This window comes from Lactuca virosa, chromosome 4 (genome assembly GCF_052849685.1).
Source record: "Lactuca virosa cultivar CGN04683 chromosome 4, Lactuca_virosa_CGN04683_v6, whole genome shotgun sequence".
Taxonomy (NCBI): domain Eukaryota; kingdom Viridiplantae; phylum Streptophyta; class Magnoliopsida; order Asterales; family Asteraceae; genus Lactuca; species Lactuca virosa.
Genome location: NC_136429.1, coordinates 127,621,222 through 127,645,554, shown reverse-complemented (window position 1 = coordinate 127,645,554; position 24,333 = coordinate 127,621,222). Strand labels below are relative to the sequence as shown.

The following is a 24,333-nucleotide window of genomic DNA, read 5'->3' as shown; positions in this document are numbered from 1 at the left end:
TGTATGACAAGTAAGGTGGGAGAAATCTTGGTTTTGATTGAAGATGGAGACGATTAATATCAAAGCTTGGTTTTAATATTAATTTCAAACCTAGAGGCCACACATTTTAAGATTAAGATGTTAAGGTTAAAGCTTGAAATGGTTTAAAGAATATTTTCAAACCCAAGACTTCACATATATATATATATATATATATATATATATATATATATATATATATATATATATATATATATATATATATATATATTAAAGTCTGGTTTTGATTAATTAAAGATTAAGACGGTAAAAGTTGTGGGCAAGGGCCGGGTGGGGGTGGGAATCTATATTTTAACTTTTTTAAATTAAAATTTAAAATATGTATAATATATTAAAGGAATTAGATATGTATTTGGTTTTAATTGTTTACTTTGTTAGATATGTTTTATGAATTCTTTTACATTTGGTTTTATGACATTTTAATTTTATTATATATTTTTTAATTATAATTGTTACTTTGGTTTTTATTGTTTACTGTGTTAGGTATATCAGCCAAAATATTGGGTATGTTATTGTTTATTTCTATTTTAATATTATGTTGGGTTTATCATTCAAGTATACAAATGTAAATATCTCATATTGACATGGTATATACATATATGCATAATAAAAATACATGGAAATTATTAGTTATATAGACATGCAATCTACATGAATATATACATACCAGATACACAAAAGGTTTTTCACCAACTCAAATTTTCGTATCTAAAAAAGATAAAACACTAGAATTGTATTCTACCATTCAGGGAGTTTGACACGAAAATAAAAGAGATTAGGTTGAATTTCTCTGACCCGACAACTGTTTATACAGATCATGTGCAGGTTTAAATAATTTCACGGAGGACTCCTGAACCCGTTTACTTTATTAAATAATATATATATATATATATATATATATATATATATATATATATATATATAAAAGAATGTTTATTAAATAAAAGAGAAAGTAAGGGCTAATAAATAAATATGTGATATATAGACTTATTTCTAGTGACCCACCAACCCATATAATTAAATAGATTACACGTTAGGGTTGAGAAAGACGAAACAAATATTTATATAGATCAAATCCAGAAAGAATTTTCTGACACACCAAACAAATATTACATGATTATGATCCCTAATTCTACCATGTCTTTAGAGAAAGGGAAAAAAAGTAAGAAAACAAAAAATGAAAAGAAAATCTTATGAAGTTTGAAGAAAAAGCAAAGAAAACTTATTATATTACAACTACGTCATGGCTCAACGATATATGAAAAATAAAATGTAGGAAGCATATAAAAAAACCCAATCCACACAGTTGCATGCACATTAGCCATTGTTTACTTTGCTTTTGTCTAAAAATAAAATATGTTTGATGATATAACACCATAATGTGTGTACATAACATAACCAATTAAGCTAATTAATCTACCAACTACAATCAAACAATACAAGTTACATTTCACTTGTCAACTATTGCTGTTGCACTTAAAATTACAAAACCTACAATAATAATCAACACAATTAATCATACATTCTACACATACACTTTCAACACAACACCTACCATGGTTTCAAAGGTTCTACATATCACACTTTTCACATGTAACCATTGAGTCCCATTTTATATTATTGGTGTAGTAACCATTTGATGTAAAATAGTTGTTTGTTTTCTCATCTTAATTCTCCCTAACTGAACAAGATACACCACAGTAGTCCATACATGCTACACAACTTATTTGCCTTCACCAGATTTTCCAACTCGAGCCTTCCACACACCCTGCATTCACAAAAATTAATCAATATTCTTAAAATGGATATAGGGGTATTTTGGGAATATGAGAAAAGATAGATTGATTACAAGAGGTTCGTCGTCTGTGAATCCTGCCATGTCAGAATCATCATAAGTTGATGATTCTTTTCCATCTGGTGTTTGTACATCTGTTGACTCGCCACTTTCTTCTGAATCTGATCCATGTGTCTCACTAGGGGCAGAATCGTCATTTTTGGTTTCTTTCTGCACAGAACTAGGTTCGTTTTTATGAGAAGACATGGAATCATTTGAGCTGCTCTCTGCATCTCCTGTTGTTTGGTTCTCCTTGGATCTTGACTTTTCTAACTTGTCTGAATTCTCTGCACCTGCTGAACAAGTAAAGAAACATATATCACAAAAAGACCAAAATACCCTCATTGGCTCATTCCATATATACTCAAGAAACATGGAGGATTCGTGTTGTTATACCTTCAACTGCATCCAAATTGTCGATTTTAGAGGATATGATATCAGGCATGGATGCATCAGGATCTTTGCTTCTGCGAATTTCCAAATATGCACTTCTTTGTGATACTGATACCCCTTTTTGCCCTTGGTTTAAATTCTGTCTTGGGGTTCTTTTGCCTCTTACCATAGATGATGGTGATCTATCATTACAACAAACTTGGGTAAATAAATTTTATTAAAAAAAAATTAATCAAATTATGTAATATATCCTACTCACATGTCAGTAGTTGAATCCTTAGTTTGCTTGGAGCTACCCGATGACTTAAGTTTCTTAGATGTTCTGGAAAATAGAAATGGAAAGGTTAAAAGACTTGAGAGCATGTTGAAATCCTTAAATGTATGTTATTAACTAAAAATAAAATTAGTATTTGTTTTATTACAAGTTGAAATATGATATCATGAGTTGAAGGTTCAAATAGTGACTTACCCTTCTTTAGGGGGTGGACTATATGTCATGAGCTTCCTCTGTAAATGGGGTGAGTGAAACATCATCAGAAATCAATCGTAGTGTTTGGTAGAATGGAATCAGGGAAGGAATGGAATGGAATGAAAAATGTTGTTTCTTTTAGCTGATGGAATGGAATAGATTGTTTTTGAAGGAATGTGATTCCTTTCATTTTGTTACTTTTCATATGAAAAATCATTTCTTTTCTACAAGCCAACCAAACAAGATAATGGAATGTTATGATTCATTCCATTACCTTGTGCTTATTCCATTCCATTCATTCCATCATTCCATTCCATCCAACCAAACAAACAAGGAATCATACCTCTGCAAGTTTGTGCCCACTCTTAACAAGTTTCCACCGTTCCTTATCCAAACATAGCACTTCAATATCTCCATCATCATATAATACCTTCAACAAGATACAATTGTTAGATATGTTGTGAAAGCACACACATCAAACCATTTAAATCAACTATTTTGACCACAGATTAACAAGTCAAATGAGACAAATTAACTCAAAAACAAGGAATCTCACCACATGTTTGTTGTTTTCATGATCATAAGACTTCACTAAGCCCTCATAAAACCTGTAAATTATACTTTCATGCATTAATAACATTTCTTAAAGGAAAAAGTGATCACATTTTCATAAAACTTTTTATTAAAAATTGAAAAAGAAACTTACTCCTTGTCCATAGGCCACCAAACTTTGATGCGTCTTCCAATCAAGTCTTTGGTTTTAAATTCGGTTGCATCCGTAGTGCACTAAGAAGATACAAAAACAAAAATATATATATATATAATTAAAATTGAACTTATAGTGAAAAGAAATAAAGATAAATAGTAGATTAAAAAGCCATTCTAACCTTTACTAATCGTGAAACCCTTCTTCGTTTTCGCTTCCTGAGATTCCCAGATTTCTGAATATCCACAGGCGTTTTAGGCTTCTGCATAAGAGAAATAAAAAAATACAGGGTTCTCAAAACTCAAAAAGACGTAAATACCCTCCTCACCGAAAGTGAAAAAAGGTTACCTCCAAATCAGCTTCATCAGTAATCATGCCCTCTTCTTTATGTATCACACCTCTATCCAAACTAACTTTATCTTCTGAATCACTGTGTCCATCATCATCCTCATCATCATCATCATCATCATCCATTTTATTACCGAAAGTGGGCCCACCCTTCATTCCACTGGTTATAAAAGATGACCTTTTATGCCCTTTTGCAGAAGTTGTCGACCTCCTACGCTTGGGTACAGGGACATTGGTTAGATCATCAGGGATTCCTTTCCTTTTCAAATCTGCTTCTGTTTTAATTTCACCATGACCATTGCTTGAATCAAACTTTGTTGTTGATACAGATACAGATACAACCAAATTATCTGAATTTATTTCTCTCAACATTCCCATGATATCAACATTATTATTTTCAGTTTCAACAGTGGGTTTGGGTGTGGGTGTGGGTGTGGGTGTGGGTGTGGACCCGTTTTTCACTTCCTTTCTTGCCTTGGATCCTTTGGCTTTTAAACGTTTTAACACTTTTCCTAAAGGAATCTCGTTTCCATCTGTTTCACTATCCTTCATGATATCATCCTCATTGACTTTTGATGAAATCTGTTGAGAGATTTCAAGAATAATAGTAATAAGTACACAAATGTTACCATCTTTTAGTATGAAATTTTAAGCATTAGTAAACTTTACAACTTCTTGTGTAAATTTAATAACTTATAGCAAAAGAAAATTGGCAACATACTTTGAAATATCTATCCACTTATAGCATTGTACTCTCAAGTTTTTTGAAAAATCTATCCAAGTTGAAATTATTTTGTATTTGGATGATATTTTTGCTATAACTGGATGGATTTTTTTTAAAGTAGAATGCTATAATAAGAAAAAAAATTTAAAGTATGCTGCTGTAATAAACAGATGGATGAAACTACATTGCTATTTCTTGCATTTAATCCAAAAGAAAAAGGACATAAGAACATACATTGCCATTAGCTTCCAAGATAAAGGACTCAAAGTGTGCAAAAACACTCTCATCAGCCAACCATGTCCGACCTTCTGTCACCTGTTGACATCATTAAATAATACCAATTGAATTTCCTAATGCATATTGCATAACAAGGCTAACATATTTGTATAATTGTATGCATCAATATTTGCATATCAATCTGAAAAAATCAACATTTCCTCTTTTAAACTACAAAAATAGGGAAAATAATCATAGAAAGACTCCCCTCTGTGCTAACCTCTCCTTTTTTCTCATCATCTTTGTTCTCATCTTTACTATCTTCTTCTATCTTCTCATCTTCTTTTGTCTTATCTTCTTTGTTGATTTCTTCTTTCTTCTCGTCTTCTATTTTCTTATATTCTTTGTTATCTTCTTCTATCTTCTCATCTTCTTTATTCTCCTCTTTGTTAATTACTTCTTTTTTCTCATGTTTGCTACCTTCTTCCATCTTCTCATCTTCTTTATTCTCTTCTTCTTTGTTAATTACTTCTTCTTTTTTCTCATCTTTGCTATCTTCTTCCATTTTCTCATCTTCTTTGTTAATTGCTTCTTCTTTTTTCTCAAGTTTGCTACCTTCTTCCATCTTCTCATCTTCTTTTTTCTCTTCTTCTTTGTTAATTTCTTCTTCTTTTTTCTCATCTTTGCTATCTTCTTCCATTTTCTCGTCTTCTTTTTTCTCATCTTCTTTGTTAATAATTTCTTCTTCTTTTTTCTCATCTTTCTTATCATCTTCCATCTTCTCATCTTCTTTATTCTCTTCTTCTTTGTTAATTACTTCTTCTTTTTTCTCATCTTTGCTATCTTCTTCCATTTTCTCATCTTCTTTGTTAATTGCTTCTTCTTTTTTCTCAAGTTTGCTACCTTCTTCCATCTTCTCATCTTCTTTTTTCTCTTCTTCTTTGTTAATTTCTTCTTCTTTTTTCTCATCTTTGCTATCTTCTTCCATTTTCTCGTCTTCTTTTTTCTCATCTTCTTTGTTAATAATTTCTTCTTCTTTTTTCTCATCTTTCTTATCTTCTTCCATCTTCTCATCTTCTTTGCTAGTTTCCTCTTTTTTTTCATCTTCTTTATTAATTTCTTCTTCTTTTTTCTCCTCTTTGTTATCTACTTCAATCTTCTCATCTTCTTTATTCTCTTCTTTGTTACTTACCTCTTCTTTTGCCTCATCTTTATTATCTTCTTCCATCTTCTCATCTTCTTTGTTAATTGCTTCTTCTTTTTTCTCGTCTTTGCTATCTTCTTCCATCTTCTCATCTTCTTTTTTCTCTTCTTCTTGGTTAACTTCTTCTTTCTCATCTTTGTTCTCTTCTTCCATCTTCTCATCTTCTTTGTTAATTTCTTCTTCCTTTTTCTCATCTTTGTTATTTTCTTCTATCTTCTCATCTTCTTGATTCTCAGCTTTGCTAATTTCTTCTATCTTCTCATCTTCTTTGTTAACCTCTTCTATCTCATCTTCTTTGTTCTCATGTTCTTTTTCCTCTTCCTTTTTCTTGTGTGGTGTATACAACTCATCAGGCAAAGTAAGAGGCACAACCGATTCATAAAGATCTTCATGTTTTTGAGCCAACCGTTTGATGATTATCAAGCAAAGATCACAGATTGCATACGAGTTCTGAAAATGCAAAAAACTTTAGAAATCTAAAATGAAAACACAGATAATTTAGCTTTCAAGCATCTTTTTTTCTTGTAGGTGACTATTATTAGTATATCTATGTAAATATTTTAGTTAAGATATTGCCTTGAGTTACACATCACAACTACAATAACAAGGAATTCTACCTTTGACATGTTTGTATCTACAGCATCTTTTGAGAACTTGATAGTTCGAAGAACAGAAATTATCGAAATTACATCTTCCTGTTTTAGCCCTACTCCAGGCTTGCCATCTTCATTTCCTGCTGCTAATTTAGAAAAATATATATACAATTTCCTGTAGAAAAATATCAGAAAAAGAAAACATATTATCACTGTATCATCAAATTTTGAGTTTACTTAATTTCCAGCATGGTAAAGAATGCCATAGTTGCATTTACATGAATAGTTTAAAGAATCCCATTTGGAGCCCTAAATTACCTGAATATAGGTTCATATGCTTTGACATCTTTGCATTCATCAATGTTTGGACATGAAGGATGATGAGCAAGTGCATGGATCAAGTAGGGAAGAATGTACACTGAGGAATTCCCATTGGCCTTCCATTGCTCACACATCTCAAGGATTTCACTAAAACTTTGATTTTCCTATCAAAGTTACAATTCCAGATATCAGTGAAGGATTCAAAGCAAGAAACAGCAATGTTCTTTCATCTATAAGAAACTTGAAATGGATTCATCAAGGGTAACTTTAAATTTTAAATACCTCTTCCCGAATAGGTTTCTGTAATCTGAAATCTAACAAGAAAGCACAAACATATTTGGGATCCAAACTCCTATTCTTTATGTACTGATGTACTTTTTTGAGAAATAGTTTCCTAACTTGAGGAAATCTAGCCTGCATACATCATAAAAATAGGCAATCAATAAGCAATTCAAGAAGAAGAAAAACATAGCAATCTAAAGTATTTTTGTTTACCTCTGATGTTCTCAAGGTGAGGTGAAATAGATCAACTGGAATCTTTTTATCCCAATGTTTTGACAGACGAATAATTGCCTTAGCTGAAGCTAGCTTCAAATGGGCCTTATCAACAGAACTTATGGAAATGAAACAAAAAGGTAATAACATTAAAAATGTGTGCTTACATAACATGACAATGACATAAATATAACAAAAGATACCTTGATTCCACATCTTTTGAGATTTCTCCAAAAGAAAGTATATGATGGAGATCTTTTAAAAGTTCATCAATACCAACACGAAGATGTGCATCTTTCACAGGCAGATAGCTTTTCACCAGAGTTTTAATGCCAAATATCTACAACAAAACATTAGAAACTTATAAGTTCAATTAAAGGGTAAAATCTTCCATCAAAAAACACTAAATATAGACTTTATGCCCAGTAAACAACCTTTAATGAACAAAGTCCGCTTTTGTTATCCCAAGATTTTTTCGCCTTATTTACTGGTTTCTGAACATCATGAAGCAAAATTCAACATTATTTTAAACATATCAAATAAGAAGATATAAGATAGCAAGTGGATTGTGTCTCATACATGATTGCAACTTAAGATATTTTTTCTAATAAATTCTTCAATTTTACTCTCTTGTGTTTCAAAAACCGGCATGGCAGTCTGTGCTATACACCCCAAAGACTGTAGCACAGAGGGCAAATTCGTCCTTTTCTCTAGCTCATTCACTAGTCGCTGCACATCATTTGAGAAGAATCAAACACAAATAAATCATCAAAGACATAAATAAATGAAGTCAAACATGACATATCATTATCAAGTCAACCTTATATAGAACCGAAAGTGACTTGACCACATCATCTTTTGTTATAGCCACCAATGCATGTACAGCATACTTAGCCTGCTTCCTACTACCTTCTAAACATATTCTTTCAAGTATAAGGTCTAATCTACTGCATAAAAGAATAAAAAACAAATCAGATAGATAATTTAAAAAATCATAGAACAATTTATCATAAAGTCATTAGCAAAACCTAGATGAATCTCCCAATTGTTCTCGAATTGTTTCACCAGTCTTTGCAAGAACATGCAAAACACCATCTTTGATTGCCTCATCATCATAATCTTCTAGAAGATGCACCAAATCTTCTTCTATCCCACTTAGCAGCAAAGGACTGAAGCTTGAAAGGATCTGAATATTCATCAGAAAGATATGTAAAGATGTTTAGAAGAAGTAAAAAAAAAAAAAAAAAAAACAGGAAGTTATATGAAACAGCAGTAAATTGTAATTTTTACCACAAGTAGATTCATGCAAGATTGAATTAACAATTTGTTCCCATCAGATTTCTGTTGTTCAGTCTCTAGAAGAAGATTTTTGACAAAGTCCTTGTCAAAGATTATGTATGAGCTTTTGATAAAAAGAGTGCTTAGAAGTTCATAAAGTGGATGCTTCTCATCAACTATCTTAAACAACTCATCCTGCAAAACAATAAATTTGTTACCAATTTATCAAATTCACAAGAAATAGCAATGTAGTTGTTTATTATAGGATCCTACTTTTGTCTCTTTTTATTACAGTGTTGTAATTTCACTATCTTTTTCTTATTATAAAGATACAAAGAAATATAAAAATCAATGAAACTATGTTGCTATTTCTTGCATTTTATATAATTACTTCAAGCTAGTTTCTTACCCTAAGGCTCCTACTTTGAAGAGAACTAGTGTTGGGATCCATTAATGTTGTCAAGATCTTCCATATGTTATCATCTTTTAATTGATTAAGAATCTGAAAATCTGCTTCTGCTTTTATGGGATCAGCTAAACAGTGGGACATGAAGCGGATACAAACAGTGGTTTTCTTCTGGAGCTCTGAAGCATCACTGTCCTGCAAATTCCAAAAGGGTATTTTTGACTTTTAGCAGCATACACGTGGCAAATTCTCCTGCCTCCTTTAGCAAGTTATGAATAACAAACCTTATATGTCTCCCTGAGTGAAAGATACTTTCGCAACTCTAGTTGTAACCTGCAATCCAAGTGGAAATCACCTGAAAATTAGTGCAAAGATGTATTTTTAACAAACTAAAACAGGAAAAAAAAAAAGTAATCCCATTTGGAGTTACAAATATGCATAAATAAGACATTCACAAACCTTTGCCTTTCCTCCAGTATCTTCTCTAAAGCATTCACCTCAACTTTATCAAATTTTGAAAATAGTTTGACCCAGTTTTTGACCTTATCTTTGACCGAAAGCTCAACTGGGAAGAGGGATGAGGATAGAATGTGCTCAATTGTGTTTGGTCTGGAAATCGAAAAAATTCAGAGTTCAAAACTGTAATCTTGAAGAAGAAAATACTTCAATTCCATCCAAAAAATATAAAACCATAACATATTACATAAACATACCCGAAATCTTTGTCAAAGAAACTTCTTAAAATTCTTCCAGGAATCCAATCATAGTCATGATTCACATTCAAACCACCAATTTTCTTCAAACACCAAGTTCTATATATATCTGAAAGCCTCTCTAGGGTATAGTTTTTCACAAGAACCTATATCAAGAATATTGGTTACGATAAAGGCAGATATAACATAAATAGGAACACCATAACATAGATGCTAGTGAGATAGATAACAGAAAGGTGTTTTTACAGATTTGTCCTCAAGGTGCTCAGCTAGAAGCTTTATGGTTTCAGGTGAAATGGATGATAAATCCAGAGATGCTACATCTGAAATTACTGCAATCACTTGTTTGCGTATACTTTCATCATCATCTGACAACTTGTCACTTAGGGAAGCTAACATGTTCAACCAAAGCAATAACAGGGTTAAATGTGAAACATAGCAATGTAATAATTATCAAAGTAGTTAGTTTTTTCTTGCATTTAGCCATATGAGATATTAAATAACCTGAAGACTTACCAAGTAATTGAGGAGCTTCTGTTCTTAAAGGATCAGATAATAAACATAGCTTGGCATATTCAACAACTGACATCCGGACTTCAACAACTTTATCATTAAATTTCTTCAAAAACTCCAAAAAGATTGGATGAAATGTCTGAGGGATGGAAGATCCTTTGATAGAAAAAAGGTCTCCCACCAGTTTGACTGCCTTTAAACGAAGGTCTATTTTATCTGTCTATAAAACATAAATACCAACATTTAGCTTTACCTTTACTTGCAAAAAATGAACCAAATAAGTATAACTTAGCAAAGATATACAAAACATTATGTGATTAGTGATTACCAGTAGCTCTCTTTTAAGGTTTGGGACAATTTTTGATAAGGCCTGAGGGGCACAACGGTAAATATCATAGATAACTTCATGGTAATCAATTTGAGGATTCGAAGAACTGTTATCTCCTGACATTGATGATAAAATAAACTTCTTAATTCCAGGTTCAAGTATTCCAGCACTTTGCTTTATAACATTCATGGCAAGCATCCTTGCAGCTGCAGTTATATCCTATAATCAAGTTCAAAATTTTACCACTCAGACATCTTGTACATTTGACTAGTCAGAGAATACATTAACAAATAAACAATAAAAGTATAAAAGTATAAAAGAATCTTACGTTCTTATCACGGCCTAAAGTAGATAGAATAATGGATAAAAGATCCTCCCCAATTTCCTCACTTTCTTCAAGAAGAACAGCCATGATTGTTTCCATTGCTGTGATAACAGTTTCATGATGCTCATCACTGTATGTAATAAAACAGAAGTCAGGATATTATTGTGACACAATCATTCATTCCACTTATTATAGGAGTTTAATATAAGTTATACAACTGACCTGGCAACAGTGAAAAATGTTTTGAACATTTCGTTGATTAAATCATCACATTCAAGATCCAACATCACAACAAATGATCTATACTTAGCAACAGTGTCCAACACAATTACTCTTCTCTCAAAAGATGGATCTTTGGTATCTCTTAACCCATTGAAGGTGCTTACATACAAATGAAAGATGTCCTTTAAAACATCATCATCATATGGTGCTTCAGGAGCTGTAATTCTGGTAATCTCACAAGTACAAATTGCAACAAGAAGTGAAACTTCTTTGTCTTCATGCTTTAGCAATTCTGGCTTGACTATAGCATTCAGAAGAGGCTGCATAGAGTCCAATAATGCTTTTGGTGGTGATTGATCCAACTCAGAGAGAGATTCTGTGGCTTGCTGCAATTAGACCATATAAACCCATTGACATAAAATTAGTCAAGAATTACATGAATTCATTATAGAAAGATGTTAATCACAGGAAAAAGGAGATTTTACAATAAATTGAACTGCTAAAACTATAGAGAAATTTAGTGTATAATTTTAATCCTTGGTTTTAACTTCTAGAACGTTCTTGCATTTCTAGGGTTTGGGTTTAAGTTACATTAATTTAATACTATAGTTTGGTGCACCACTCTGCTTTTGATGCGCTTTGAATATTCCTAGTAGAACTTATGTCCCGTTCAAATTGAGCCCTAATTCTAACCACTTGAAGAAGCCCTCTTCTTGGGGAAAAACAAACGTTGTTTTCTCAATAACAATTCACAATAATGAACTTAAAAAGCTCTAAAACCCAGAGGAAATCATCATATCAGGAACCCATAAAGGAAAATCTGAAAATAGGAACTTTGAGGTGCAATTCGCGAGTATAAATGATAAAGTAATTACTTTTTCAAACCAACTATAAAAATTGCCGGTTCCTTCAAGCTGAACCCTAACTTCAAAGAAATACATACAAGATTTGCAAAAAAAAACACATGAACTTTCCCCAAGATGCATAATTTATTCACCGAGTACTGAGCAATAAAGCTACTGAAACAAAGAAAAATCACTATCTGAAAAACGCAGAAAGTAAATTCCTTAAAAATTGAAACACTGCAAGTGAAAAACGCAAGTTTATTACCAACCGAAATTCAAAATGATAAGGTAACTGAACTACAAAATGTAAAAACGAATAATTATACGAAGAACCCAGGATTAAGATTTTTCAGAAGTTCAAATTTGTGAGTGCAACGAGTGAGCAAGTACCGAAAGAAGCTTGATAAGATCATCTTTACTAGCGGCTGGGTTCTCGAGCTTGGATCCAACTTCCTTGAGCTGATTTTGAAGATTTTCAGCCATGTTTTTTTCTTCAGAACTCTGTTTGGCGTTTAAATTTGGTTTTTAAATCGCCATCTAGAAGACCTGTGAATGATGGAACGAAAAGGGGGGTTTCGAACCAGGATGCGAAACCAACGCACCTTTTAAGTCTTTAACTCGACGCTGCCTGAAGACTGAACTATGAAGTATGTGAATTTTTTAAACCCCGTTTTTTTGAGGACGACTTCAGAGCTATCTTGATTAATAATAAAATAATAAATAAAAAGAGAAAAATAGAAAAAAGTTTTATACAAAAATATTGATAATAGAAATATAGTATAATCATTATAATATGAATATTATTAATATTATAAAGGTGGAAGTAAGTATAATAAAAGTACATAATGAACATAATTTTTGTCGAATGATGGATTTTTTAAGGAAGTGGACATTAAATTTCTACTGTTTGAGCTTTGAAGGAAATTAATGAACCCCTATAAGAAAATAAAACGGAACAAAATGTAAAACATGTCCGAATTAGTGATTTTGTTTGGATTTCAATAAATCAAATTCTTAGATTTAATGTTACGATCCCACATCGCCCAAATGAAAGTTTGATCGTGACTTTTAAGTTTAGGTGTCTCCTCCTCTTTTAGGCCAGTTTTTAGGAGTAAGTTCTATATTTGGACTTATGTCATCATACGGGCCTACTATGGGATGGGTTCATATCATTTATCATTAGGACGAGTCGGAAAAAAAAAACTCATAGGCCCTAACGTGTAACAACTTAAATTATATAAACTAAAGTAATAAATAACCGATAAAATATCAACTTCACAAATCACAGTAGAAATGTAATAAATAACTAATATCTTTTTATCTACAAGATTCTCTTATTTTGTGATTATTGGAGAGCATTTAAGATATTTAACTAATAATCAAAACATTTTTTAATCTCCTTTATTGATATATGTAACCTTAGAACAAAGTTAATGCTCTTCTAAACAATCAGACAGCCAATAAAAACTTATTTTCAAATAAACATGTATAAACATCACAGACACTATAATACTTTATTTAGGAACACACAAACTTTAGAAACTAAAAACATTCATCCCATCACACCATCATATTGACAAAATACATCATTAATTATACATTCCAGCTGTCTAGGGTGTCCAATAGCTACTTTTTGCATCCATATTTATGCATCAAAAAAGTTTCACTACATAGAGTTGTAGACATGTAAGAGATGATCAAGCATGTCTTTGAAAAAAAAATTATACATATTATAGGGAGAAATATTATAGGAAGAAACAACAAGAGCAAAACCCATGTCAACCAATTTCTATATAGGAAAAAAAAAGGTTGAAAACAGATTAATTAATGTCTATGAAAAGTACTTCCTTTGGTATCAATATTTGTGTATACAGGCTTTTCATTTCTAACACCTATCATATTATATAATAAATTCCTTAATCTTCTCTTTATAAGCACTTCCAAGCATCAGCTGACTTTTTTTCTTGACAAACCTAGCTATTTATTGCTTGATTTGCAAACTAGTAACTACAAAACTATATTTTTATTAGTAACTGTTGGAGAAAAAGCAAAGAAACTATAAGTCGAGATCTATACATTCTTCATTCTTTGAAGGTAAATATCCTTCCAACTTTTCCAACTCCTTTATAAATATATTGCCTAGCTACCGAAGTTTAATCACATGTCCTTAAATTTCTAAACACTCACATCTAACGGCGTATCTTTACATTAAAACTGACATGAGGGTTTTTACATTCAAAAGGCTAAAAGTTATTCAATAACGAGTTAGTAAAAATTGAACACAAAACCGTTTCTTGTAAAAAAAAGATGAGGTTCCATAACTTGTGTGAATGTCTGAATGAATGATCAATTAGCTGATTAGCAGGATTGCAGGAGTGGACGACTGGTAATCGGTCGTCGTATGATCGTTAATCGACTCTCGCTTGAAGCCTTGAATAATCGTGTTTGTCTTTGCCTTTGTGTGTGGACCGATCAATTAGAGGAATTCGTGGATATAATATAAAAAAAAAAAAAAAAAAGATGTGCCCCTGAAACTTTTGGGCCGTGGGCACATGTCCACCTTGCCCTCCCTTATAATCGGGCATGTTTATCATCATTAAGGTCTCTTGATTTCGGTGTTTTAACATTTTTATTTGTATGTAATATAAATTGGTTTTTTTATTTTTATTTTTATTATTTTATAATAATAAATGTATCGTTTATTGGTGCGACACAAATGTTTATGTATTTATATATGTTAGAGTCTTCTATTTCTTCGTAAGGTTTTTTTTAGAGATACAATTTTAGAATCTACATATATCTTATATGGGATTAGAGTCAGCGTCCACATTCATGTAGCTTAACACATTCTTATATGACCTCATCGAACCTCAATCTTTGATGAGGACTATTAGTATATCATACATCGATGTGATACAATCTCTTATATCTATATTGAAGTATCAAGTATCATAAAAACAATTTTGGACTCATACATATATTTTACTAAAAAAATTATGAAATTTGTACCAATACATATTCAATAAAGCATAAACAATTGTCATTTTTATAACTAAACTACATATATGGTCAAACAAGCATCACCAATTATTTCAAACGAATGTAGTCTTCTTACCGACCACAAGATCGAAAAACAGGATACGTATCACTAAAATTTGTATAAATACATATATTCAATAAAGCCTAACCAATTGTCATTTTTATAATTAAACCACATCTATGATCAACCAAGCATGGTCAACCATCCTAAACTAACGTAGTCTTCTTACAAGTACAAGGTCGACCAATAAGGAATATGTGTATGTTATTAATGAACATATAAACTTTTAAGAACAAAATCAGTAGATAATGTTGTGAATTAATTAGACAAGTTGTTAAAACATATATAGATTGTGTAAAGTTTAGAGAATACAACTAAATAACTTGATATTTAATATTTTGAATTAATTATTGAATTGTCAAAATATCAAACAAACGATTAAATAATAAATATTGATGATTGTTAGGGCGAAGATCCTCAACCCTATTCAGGATCCCGAACTAATCTCATGATTATAACATCCCAAAAATCACAATAAAATTTTTCATTTTTATTTAAAGAGAAATCATTGTTTTCAATCAAATCCAAGTCATAAGAACCCAAGATCAAGTACAAATGTTCCAAAATCAATGTATCGTAACATCTCCAAAACATGTCACCGAAGGATGTGTACGATCACGCCTTTGTTTTTTCCTGATCATCTGAAGTACCTCAAACATAAAACTTAAGTTGTAAGTCAAAGCTTACTGAGTTTCCCCAAAGTATCACACACAGCCAACAGATAACAGCATGCAAATATAAGCATTCAGCCTGACTTGACCGCCTCGCAGGGCCTATAGCCTATCTGGACCGCTCTCCGGGCCTTCGGTCTGACTGGTCCGCCTCTCGGGCCTTCAGCCTATCCGGACCGCCCCGGGTATCTTGGCCTTCAGCACAAAGTACGACTGCCTCAACCCAACAAACCATATCATGTCGACATATATAATAACAATCAATAACCAACAAATATATATAATAAGGTTGATCTACCAATCTAGCACATACTTGGTAAACACAGGTAATCATACAGATCTACCAGCCTATCGCATAACCAACACAACATCAATCCAATATACCTGGATACATGATCCAGTGGGCCGGCATTGGTGCCTTCGACCCACAAGTACAGTGAGGACAAAAAACCTCACAGTCTGAAATGTTGCTGAACATATCACTACTCCAACTGCTGACTTTACTGGTCACCTAAACAATAAACAATTACCTAAACTCAAACTACTACTCGAAATATCCCAAATGTCCAAAGTCAAACTTGGTCAAAGTCAACGATCAACGGTCAAAAGTCAAAGTCAACTACAGCTGGTCGCCACGTTGTAGCCATCCCTGGCCACATCGTGGCAACAAAACGACAAAACAGTCGGCTCTAACCCAATCGACACGTCGTGGCGACCTAAGGCAACGCTGTGGGCACTGGGTTCCAAACAACTTAATTGGTTAAGTCGTTTTCTTCGATTCTAAGAGCTCCACAAATCAGATCTGGTCCATTCCATGGTCTAAATGCATGTCTTGAACACGTCGTGGCCATTCCAACCTTATCCCTTAAGACCTTCCATGAGGCAAAGATCTCACCCTTAGGTCCAAAAGGGATGAAAACACATCATGGCTTAATCATTAAGCACTTAATCTTGAAGATGTGACACCCGTTCCAGGTATCATCTAATTTTTCCAAGTTTTAGGGTTTTATGCTAGGACTCGACGAGTTGGGGAGCTCCAACTCATCGAGTAGAGATCATTTATGAGGATGCGGGATTTAGATCCTACTCGACCGGTCACCTAAACAATAAACAATTACCCAAACTCAAACTACTACTCGAAATATCCCAAATGTCCAAAGTCAAACTTGGTCAAAGTCAACGATCAACGGTCAAAAGTCAAAGTCAACTACAGCTGGTCGCCACGTTGTAGCCATCCCTGGCCACATCGTGGCAACAAAACGAAAAAACAGTCGGCTCTAACCCAATCGACACGTTGTGGCGACCTAAGGCAACGCTGTGGGCACTGGGTTCCAAACAACTTAATTGGTTAAGTCGTTTTCTTCGATTCTAAGAGCTCCACAAATCAGATCTGGTCCATTCCATGGTCTAAATGCATGTCTTGAACACGTCGTGGCCATTCCAACCTTATCCCTTAAGACCTTCCATGAGGCAAAGATCTCACCCTTAGGTCCAAAAGGGATGAAAACACATCATGGCTTAATCATTAAGCACTTAATCTTGAAGATGTGACACCCGTTCCAGGTATCATCTAATTTTTCCAAGTTTTAGGGTTTTATGCTAGGACTCGACGAGTTGGGGAGCTCCAACTCATCGAGTAGAGATCATTTATGAGGACGCGGGATTTAGATCCTACTCGACGAGTCGGAAGGCCCCGACTCGACGAGTAGGCGCTGTAAAGGAAAACCCTAATTTTTAGGGTTTGCACCTTATATAAAGGACTTAATCCGACTCTTGTGGCCTCCCTTACCACTTCATTACCTAGAGAAGAAACCCTAGCCGTTCTTTGTTGCTTCCTTGTGCTTGAGAGGCTAAGAGAGTGTTTTTGGTGCAACTTGTTGAAGAAGTTTGAAGGTGGAGAAGCTTGGAACGGGAAGGAGCTTGTAGATCCAACATCTACATCGTTTGGGCTTCCATTTGAAGGTAACAAGTTGTTACCTTGGTCATTCTAGCATTAGATCCCCTTTTTCTTAGGTTTAAGGTCATTTTTAGTACATTTGTAGATTATTTCAGGTATTGGGCATGATCTGAAGTTGTAACTTTAGATCTGGACTCCTCTAAGTCCTTAGAGTTATAAAGTCACTGAATTTATCAAGCATTGGTCCTCCTTTTTGGCTTAAACCCCTCCCTTAGCTTGGTTTTGACATTTAAGAGCTTGCATGCACGTAAAGTTTGCAACTTTACGTGGAAACCATGCCCTAGGAGGCTAGATAAAAAGGACTAAAAGGACTCGTCGAGTTCCTTAGCCAACTCGACGAGTCGGGTAGGGTTTACCCGTTTTCGAGATTCAGAGCGATTTCGGTGAAGGATTAGAGTTTTCGGTCTGCATGATTTTTCGGTCTTCTGGACATTAAGGAACTCGACGAGTTACACAGGTAACTCGGCGAGTTGCTGGATGCACTCGACGAGTTGGGGTCAACATGGACTGTTGACCTTGACTGTTGACTTTGACTTTGACCAGGGTTGACTTTGAGGGTATTTATGGTATTTCGGGATTGTGACAAGTTAATCACATGATGCTTATAGGCAGTTGAGTTGGAGCTGTGCGTTGTACATATCAGATCTTATCTTGTCAGTTCAGCATTTACGAGAGGTGAGTTTTCTCACCATACCAATGGGTCTAAGGCACCAAGGCCGACCCATTCTATGATATTTGGATTGTCGATTGGTTATGCATTATGTTAGTATGACATTTGCATGGAAGACCCCGGGGGTTCCCGTGGCAGTAGATTGAGACCATGTGGGGGTTCCCATGGCATTTGGTGTAAGAACTTGGAGGGTTTCCATGGCATCCTAGTATATTTGCATGTTTATTTTGTATGATATTTGCTTGGTAGTGAAGACCATGTGGGGGTTCCCATGGCAGTTAGTGAAGACCATGTGGGGGTTCCCATGGCATGAAGTTAAGACCACGTAGGGGTTCCAGTGGCACTAGGTGTAAGACCCTGGAGGGTTTCCATGGCTTCCCTATATGTTTGTATGCATGGCTTATGTGGTTTATGTAGCTTTTATAGCTAGTATGATTATGTGATTATGTGGATTGTGTGGGGTATGGTATGCTTTGGGGAACTCACTAAGCATTAGCTTACAGTTTGTGGATTTGTTTCAGGTACATCTGAGCCTAAGGGCAAGGGCAAGGCTTGATGACGCAGCATGCACTCTCTCTTAGGCATTTTATGGGACACTCTAATGATTTGAAATAATATTGTTATTGTTATGAATTTGAAAACAATTGTATTTGAGATTTTATGGTTTATGGAAAGTGTTTTTGGCTATTTAAAAATGAAAAATTTCTTTTAAAAATTGGGTCGTTACAGTCTTACAGAAGATCTCATCACCAACAATTCCATAAGGGTTCCTAGTACCAAAAATATCATAAAAATCCATGCTTTCCAGACATTCATGTCCAATACATGTCTTGAACTCCTAATAGGTCAAAAACTAGGGTTTAATGACCAAAACTCCATGCATGACACCAAAACTCATTTATAAATCAGATCCAAGACACCAAATACTCTATTTGACTTGGAGATTCATAAATTTGCAAACTTTATGAGATCCCACTACTCAAATCCATCATGACATGAAAAAAAAGGACAAAACCAAGAGATCTAGTAACATGGCAAGGAAAAGGTTGGATCTTGGACACTCACCAAGGTCCATGAGATGTGCTAGCTGAAGAAAATGATGCTTGCCAAGTAACTACTACACCAAGGGCTTCCTTCTCCTTCAAAAATCACCAAAAAGCACCAAGAATGAGCTCACAACGTCAATGGAGGCTAGGGTTAGGGTTTCTGAGTTTGAGAGTGAGATGGAGGTTGAATGATCACGAACCCTAACCTTAATGTTCTTTATATAAGGCCCAAACCCCGAAATTAGGGTTTTTCACTAAAAACACTTGCCACGTCGTGGCACCTAAGGCCACGCTGTGGCGAGTCATTTAAATTCCGCGATCCAAAACATTTTGCCACGTCGTGGTGATGCTCCACCATGTCGTGGCCACCCAATTTAAAGTTAATACATAAAAAGTCTATTCATACCTAGAACGGATGTTACAATTCTCCCCATTTGAATTAGACTTCGTCCTCAAAGTCTTCAGCTACAAATAACTCAGGGTGGTGCTCTCGCATATCTGCTTCAAGCTCCCAAGTCCATTTGGAACCCTTCCGATGCTACCACTGGACCTTGACTAATGATACCACCTTGGTGTGCAAGGTCTTCGTCTTCCTATCTAGAATTTTTGTTATCTCTCAACATAATTCAGGCGATCATCAACCTGAATATCATCCAAAGGGACCACTGATGAAACATTAGCTACACACTTCCGTAGCTGAGAAACATGAAAGATGTTGTGAATCTGTCTGAGCTCATCAAACAGATCTAGTCGGTAGGTCACCCTGCCTACCTTGGCCACTACTCGAAATGGCCCGATGAATCGGGGTCCCAACTTGCCCCTCTTCCTGAAACGTATTACAACCTTCCAGGGTGATACCTTCAGTAAACCATATCACCGACCTGGAACCCCAACTCGGATCGACGTATGTCAGCATAACTCTTCTACCGGCTCTGAGTTGTCTGCAACCTCCGTCTGATCTGTTGGATAAGCTTTGTCCTCTGAAGGACTACCTCGGTCCTTCACATGACCCTGTGACCGACCTCCCCCCAACAAACTGGTGTACAACACTTCCTCCCATAAAGAAACTCAAATGGCGGCGCACCGATACTAGCAATATTTTGAAAACCGGACCGGACATCGAACCGGCCGCCATACCGGGTCGATGGGTGAACCGGTCCAAAAAACCGGATGAACCGGATGACGTCATTATTACATCATTATTGTATTTAAACATTTAAAATATTCCAAAAAAAATACAAAAATAAACTTTAAACCAAAAATATCAACAAACATTAGTTTTCAACATTAAATAAAAGTACCAAACATACAAAATACCATGAAATTGATTCACCACATCTTGATTCTAGTCTTCAAAAAAAACAAAGTTCACAACATAAACATCAAAATACCATGAAATGTATCAAAATGCAAACTTCAATCACAATTTGATTTTCATCTAAAGGAATCCATGTTAATTTCTTCTAACGCAACTCCATCATCATCTTCTTCATCATCTTCAATACCAAATACAAATTCAATTTTAGCAAAACTTAAACTCAAATAGAAGAATAGCATAATATTGATAGAATAACATAAAATACTAACCTTGAGAAACTTGGGATTCAAACATCGTTGATTCATTGTAGTTTGGTGGTTCTTCTTCAACCATATTTTCCAATTCATTATAATTTAGTTAACCTTCTGGTATTTCATCAACCACCCAAAACTCGATTTTATCAATACTTTCATAATCGATCGGATCATAAGACTTTTTGTAATCCTTGAGCCTAGAGAAAAATATTAATATACTTTTATACATAAATAAAGAAAATGAAAAAAAGTTTGAAAGTATACATTACATATTTTGTAGACGCAAATTATAATGAACATAAACAAGGTCATTAAGCCTTTGATGCTCCAATCGATTCCTTCTTTTAGTGTGGATTCTCTCAAAGACACTCCAATTCCTTTCACACCCGGAAGAAGAAGCAGTTTGGCTTAAAATTCGAATTGCAAATTTTTGCAATTCCGGAGCATCTCCACCATGTAATTTCCACCATTCATCTAATGGAGAATAACAAAATATTATTATAATATTTTTACTATAATTCACTATTAACAAAAAGTTGAAAAAAAAGTTACCTGGACGAGTAGTATTGCGAGAAGCGAAAGCAAGTTTTCTACCAAAACTAACTTCATGCTCACGAAACAACTTTAGTTGGTCCATGAGAGTTAGACCATCCACAGTACCAGCACTACTATAACGCTTAATCATATCCATTACCCCCCCCCCCCAACCACCTCTGGTTTCTTAGAAAAAATTTATTGATCATATTGAAAGACTAGATTCAACCAATAAGCAGCAGCATGAAGACTCTTACGCAACATCCTATCCCACCGATTTTTAATGATGTTAGTATACGGGGTGTACAACTCTCTGTTGTTGCGAAAAAGTTTATTGATTCATTTTTTTGCCCTATACATCCCTTCGTATACATAACCTAAAAAAAGAAAAAAAAACATCAATTAAAATAATAAAAATGATAATATATTTGTAAACATCATTAAAGAATATAAAAAAATATACTTCAAGCCGGCTTCTCATCCGAATCACAAATCCGTAAAAGTCTCAACATTGGAGTCATCACTTTTACTATGATAGCACAATTATTCCAAAAGCTTTCATTCAATATGGTAAGTTTAACTTCTTTTGCTTTTTCTAATCTAATCACTTTTTTATAATCCGGGGAGGTGACCATAGCTTGCAAATCATGTTTGTGATCACACAAACTCTTCAATGCAATAAATGCAGTACCAAAACGAGTGGCACCCGGACAAATAATCTCTGTCCAACCTGGTCTTTTTCTTAACCAATTTAATGGCCATTTGTGGTTATAAACAAAAATTGTAACCCTCGATGCAAGTGTAACCAAATCAACGACTTCATGCATCTCCGACATGTCCTTCATAATCAAGTTCATACAGTGAGTTGCACAAGGAGACCAAGCAATGGACGGATACTTCTCACATAACAATCTTCCTGCAGCCTTATAGTTTGCAACATTATCAGTAACTAAATGAACGACATTCTGACGACCAACAATCTCACTAAACAAGTTGCATAATGTTTGGGCATTACTCTCAATATCCGATGCATCAACTGATTTGATGAATGATATCCCTTTTGCACAATACACCATAAAATTGATAAGGGGTCTTTGTCTTGTATCCCGCCACCCATCACCCATAATTGTACAACCATTTTCTACCCAGTAACGTCTATAAGAATCAACTATAAGTTGTGCAGACTGTTTCACATCTTTCAACAACGTGACACGCATAGCATGATATGAAGTCCCCGTTTATCCATGACCCATACTAGCGACTTTGCTCATTGCTATTTGTAAAAGGGGAGAATTCACGACATTCATAGGTATACAAGAATCATAAAACCACATAGCAAGAGCTAAATCCGTATCATGCCATCTTTCCTTACTTTGCAATGTTGCCTTAATCGATGGTTGAGAAGGATCATGCATACCTCATTTGAAAAAAGGTGGCACGGTTTGTGTTTGGGAGGTATGAGGAGCTTTTCTATTTCCATCTTTTTTTTGAGTTGATTGTTGGGTGTGTACTTGAACGTCATCATCATCATCATCAACATCATACATGTTATCTACATTCAACCCCGAAGTATCACTAAGCACACTAGCACGTTTCTCTTTTGTTTTTTGGGCATTTTCATCCAGTGAACTTTTCATGACAAACTTTATATCTCCTGGACAACTCGGACATGCTGAAATAGCACCTGGCACTCCAGCAAGGTGTTGTTTCATTCTATTGATACCTCCACCGTTATATGTTTTTCTACAAAAAGTACAAAAGTATGCCTTTTTTCCGCCTCCACCATCAAGTTGAGTAATATACCTCCAAGCAGGATCCTTTTTTGCCCGAACATTTGGTTGAGTAGAAGCTTGTGAACCAGATGGGACGGTATTCGACTGTGCTTCTTCAGATGGATTGGAACTTGAACCAAGAGTGCTCATAATCTATACTATAATAGAAACACAAACAACCAATGTTACATTTATATCAAATTATTAGTAATCCTAAACAAGTAAACATGTTAAACAATCCTAAACAATCATAAAAGAAAAGTAGATATTAACAGAGAAACAATGAACATGCTAAACAATCATAAGCAATCATAAACAAGTAAACATGCTAAACAATCCAAATTATTTCTGAAAATAATGCTTTCTGACTAAAACAGTGATTAAAACATGCTAGCAAGTCAGGTACTCAGGTTGACATCAAATATCAATGTTAAGTTGTTAACTGTACAAAAGCTCCAAAACAGTGACTAAAACTAAACACCTATATATGGCTCCTGTGTTGGGGTCGGGACTATTTTCAAAATCACAAAATATTGGTTTTAGTCTATATAAAAGAGAAACACTAAAACAGTCTAATTTTTAGGGTTTAGGCATTATTTAAACATCCTTATGAGCTCAAGGCTCTTTCATTTCTCAGCCTCCTTTGACCTTAGAGCCTCATTTCGAACCCTAATCCCCTTGGTGGTGCATTCTTGAGCTTGGAGGTGATTTTGAAGGATTCTTAGTGTTATTTCAATGAAGTGGATATTAATGATCAAGCTTGGTGTAGCCTTGGGGTTATAGATCCAGAATCTTCACACTCTTGGGAAGCTTTAGGAGGTAAAAAGTTATTATCTTGACTTCTTCTTATTCTAGTTTGAGTTTAGGGCAATATTAAGAGCTTTTAAGGTTTATTAAGTTCTCCTTGTGAGTTTGAGCCACTACATGAGCCTGGAGTGATAGATCTTGCCTCTTCTGATGTTTCTAGTTCATAAAAATACTTGCTTGATGTTTAAGAATGGTCCATGCATGTTCTAGTTCGATTAGAATGGATCTTTAT

At 34.4% G+C, this 24,333-nt stretch overlaps 1 protein-coding gene and 1 pseudogene across 3 annotated transcripts; both read right to left on the bottom strand.

Annotated features, from left to right (window-relative positions):
- Window positions 1-1,441: 1,441 nt before the first annotated feature.
- On the bottom strand, window positions 1,442-12,599 carry LOC145107348 (sister chromatid cohesion protein PDS5 homolog A-like). 3 transcript variants are annotated; one of them, XM_079044217.1, is made up of 32 exons: window positions 12,363-12,599; window positions 11,128-11,513; window positions 10,909-11,035; window positions 10,581-10,799; window positions 10,256-10,472; window positions 9,986-10,131; window positions 9,740-9,885; window positions 9,486-9,635; window positions 9,311-9,359; window positions 9,030-9,221; window positions 8,633-8,815; window positions 8,371-8,528; window positions 8,163-8,289; window positions 7,922-8,071; window positions 7,777-7,836; window positions 7,546-7,682; window positions 7,343-7,460; window positions 7,130-7,261; window positions 6,845-7,011; window positions 6,551-6,701; window positions 5,010-6,383; window positions 4,748-4,828; window positions 3,790-4,371; window positions 3,623-3,703; window positions 3,442-3,521; window positions 3,292-3,343; window positions 3,079-3,165; window positions 2,736-2,773; window positions 2,526-2,588; window positions 2,270-2,448; window positions 1,889-2,169; window positions 1,442-1,807 (listed from the first exon to the last, which is right to left on the bottom strand). In XM_079044217.1, the coding sequence occupies exons 1-32, from the start codon at window positions 12,453-12,455 to the stop codon at window positions 1,763-1,765; spliced, it is 6,051 nt and encodes a 2,016-aa protein (XP_078900343.1). In that variant the 5' UTR covers window positions 12,456-12,599; the 3' UTR covers window positions 1,442-1,762. The 3 variants fall into 3 exon arrangements, with proteins under 3 accessions (XP_078900343.1, XP_078900344.1, XP_078900346.1); XM_079044218.1 differs by having other exon boundaries at window positions 1,889-2,166; XM_079044220.1 differs by having other exon boundaries at window positions 8,163-8,286.
- A 6,263-nt stretch (window positions 12,600-18,862) lies between these two features.
- On the bottom strand, window positions 18,863-23,444 carry LOC145105003 (uncharacterized; annotated as a pseudogene).
- Between the last annotated feature and the right edge of the window lie 889 nt (window positions 23,445-24,333).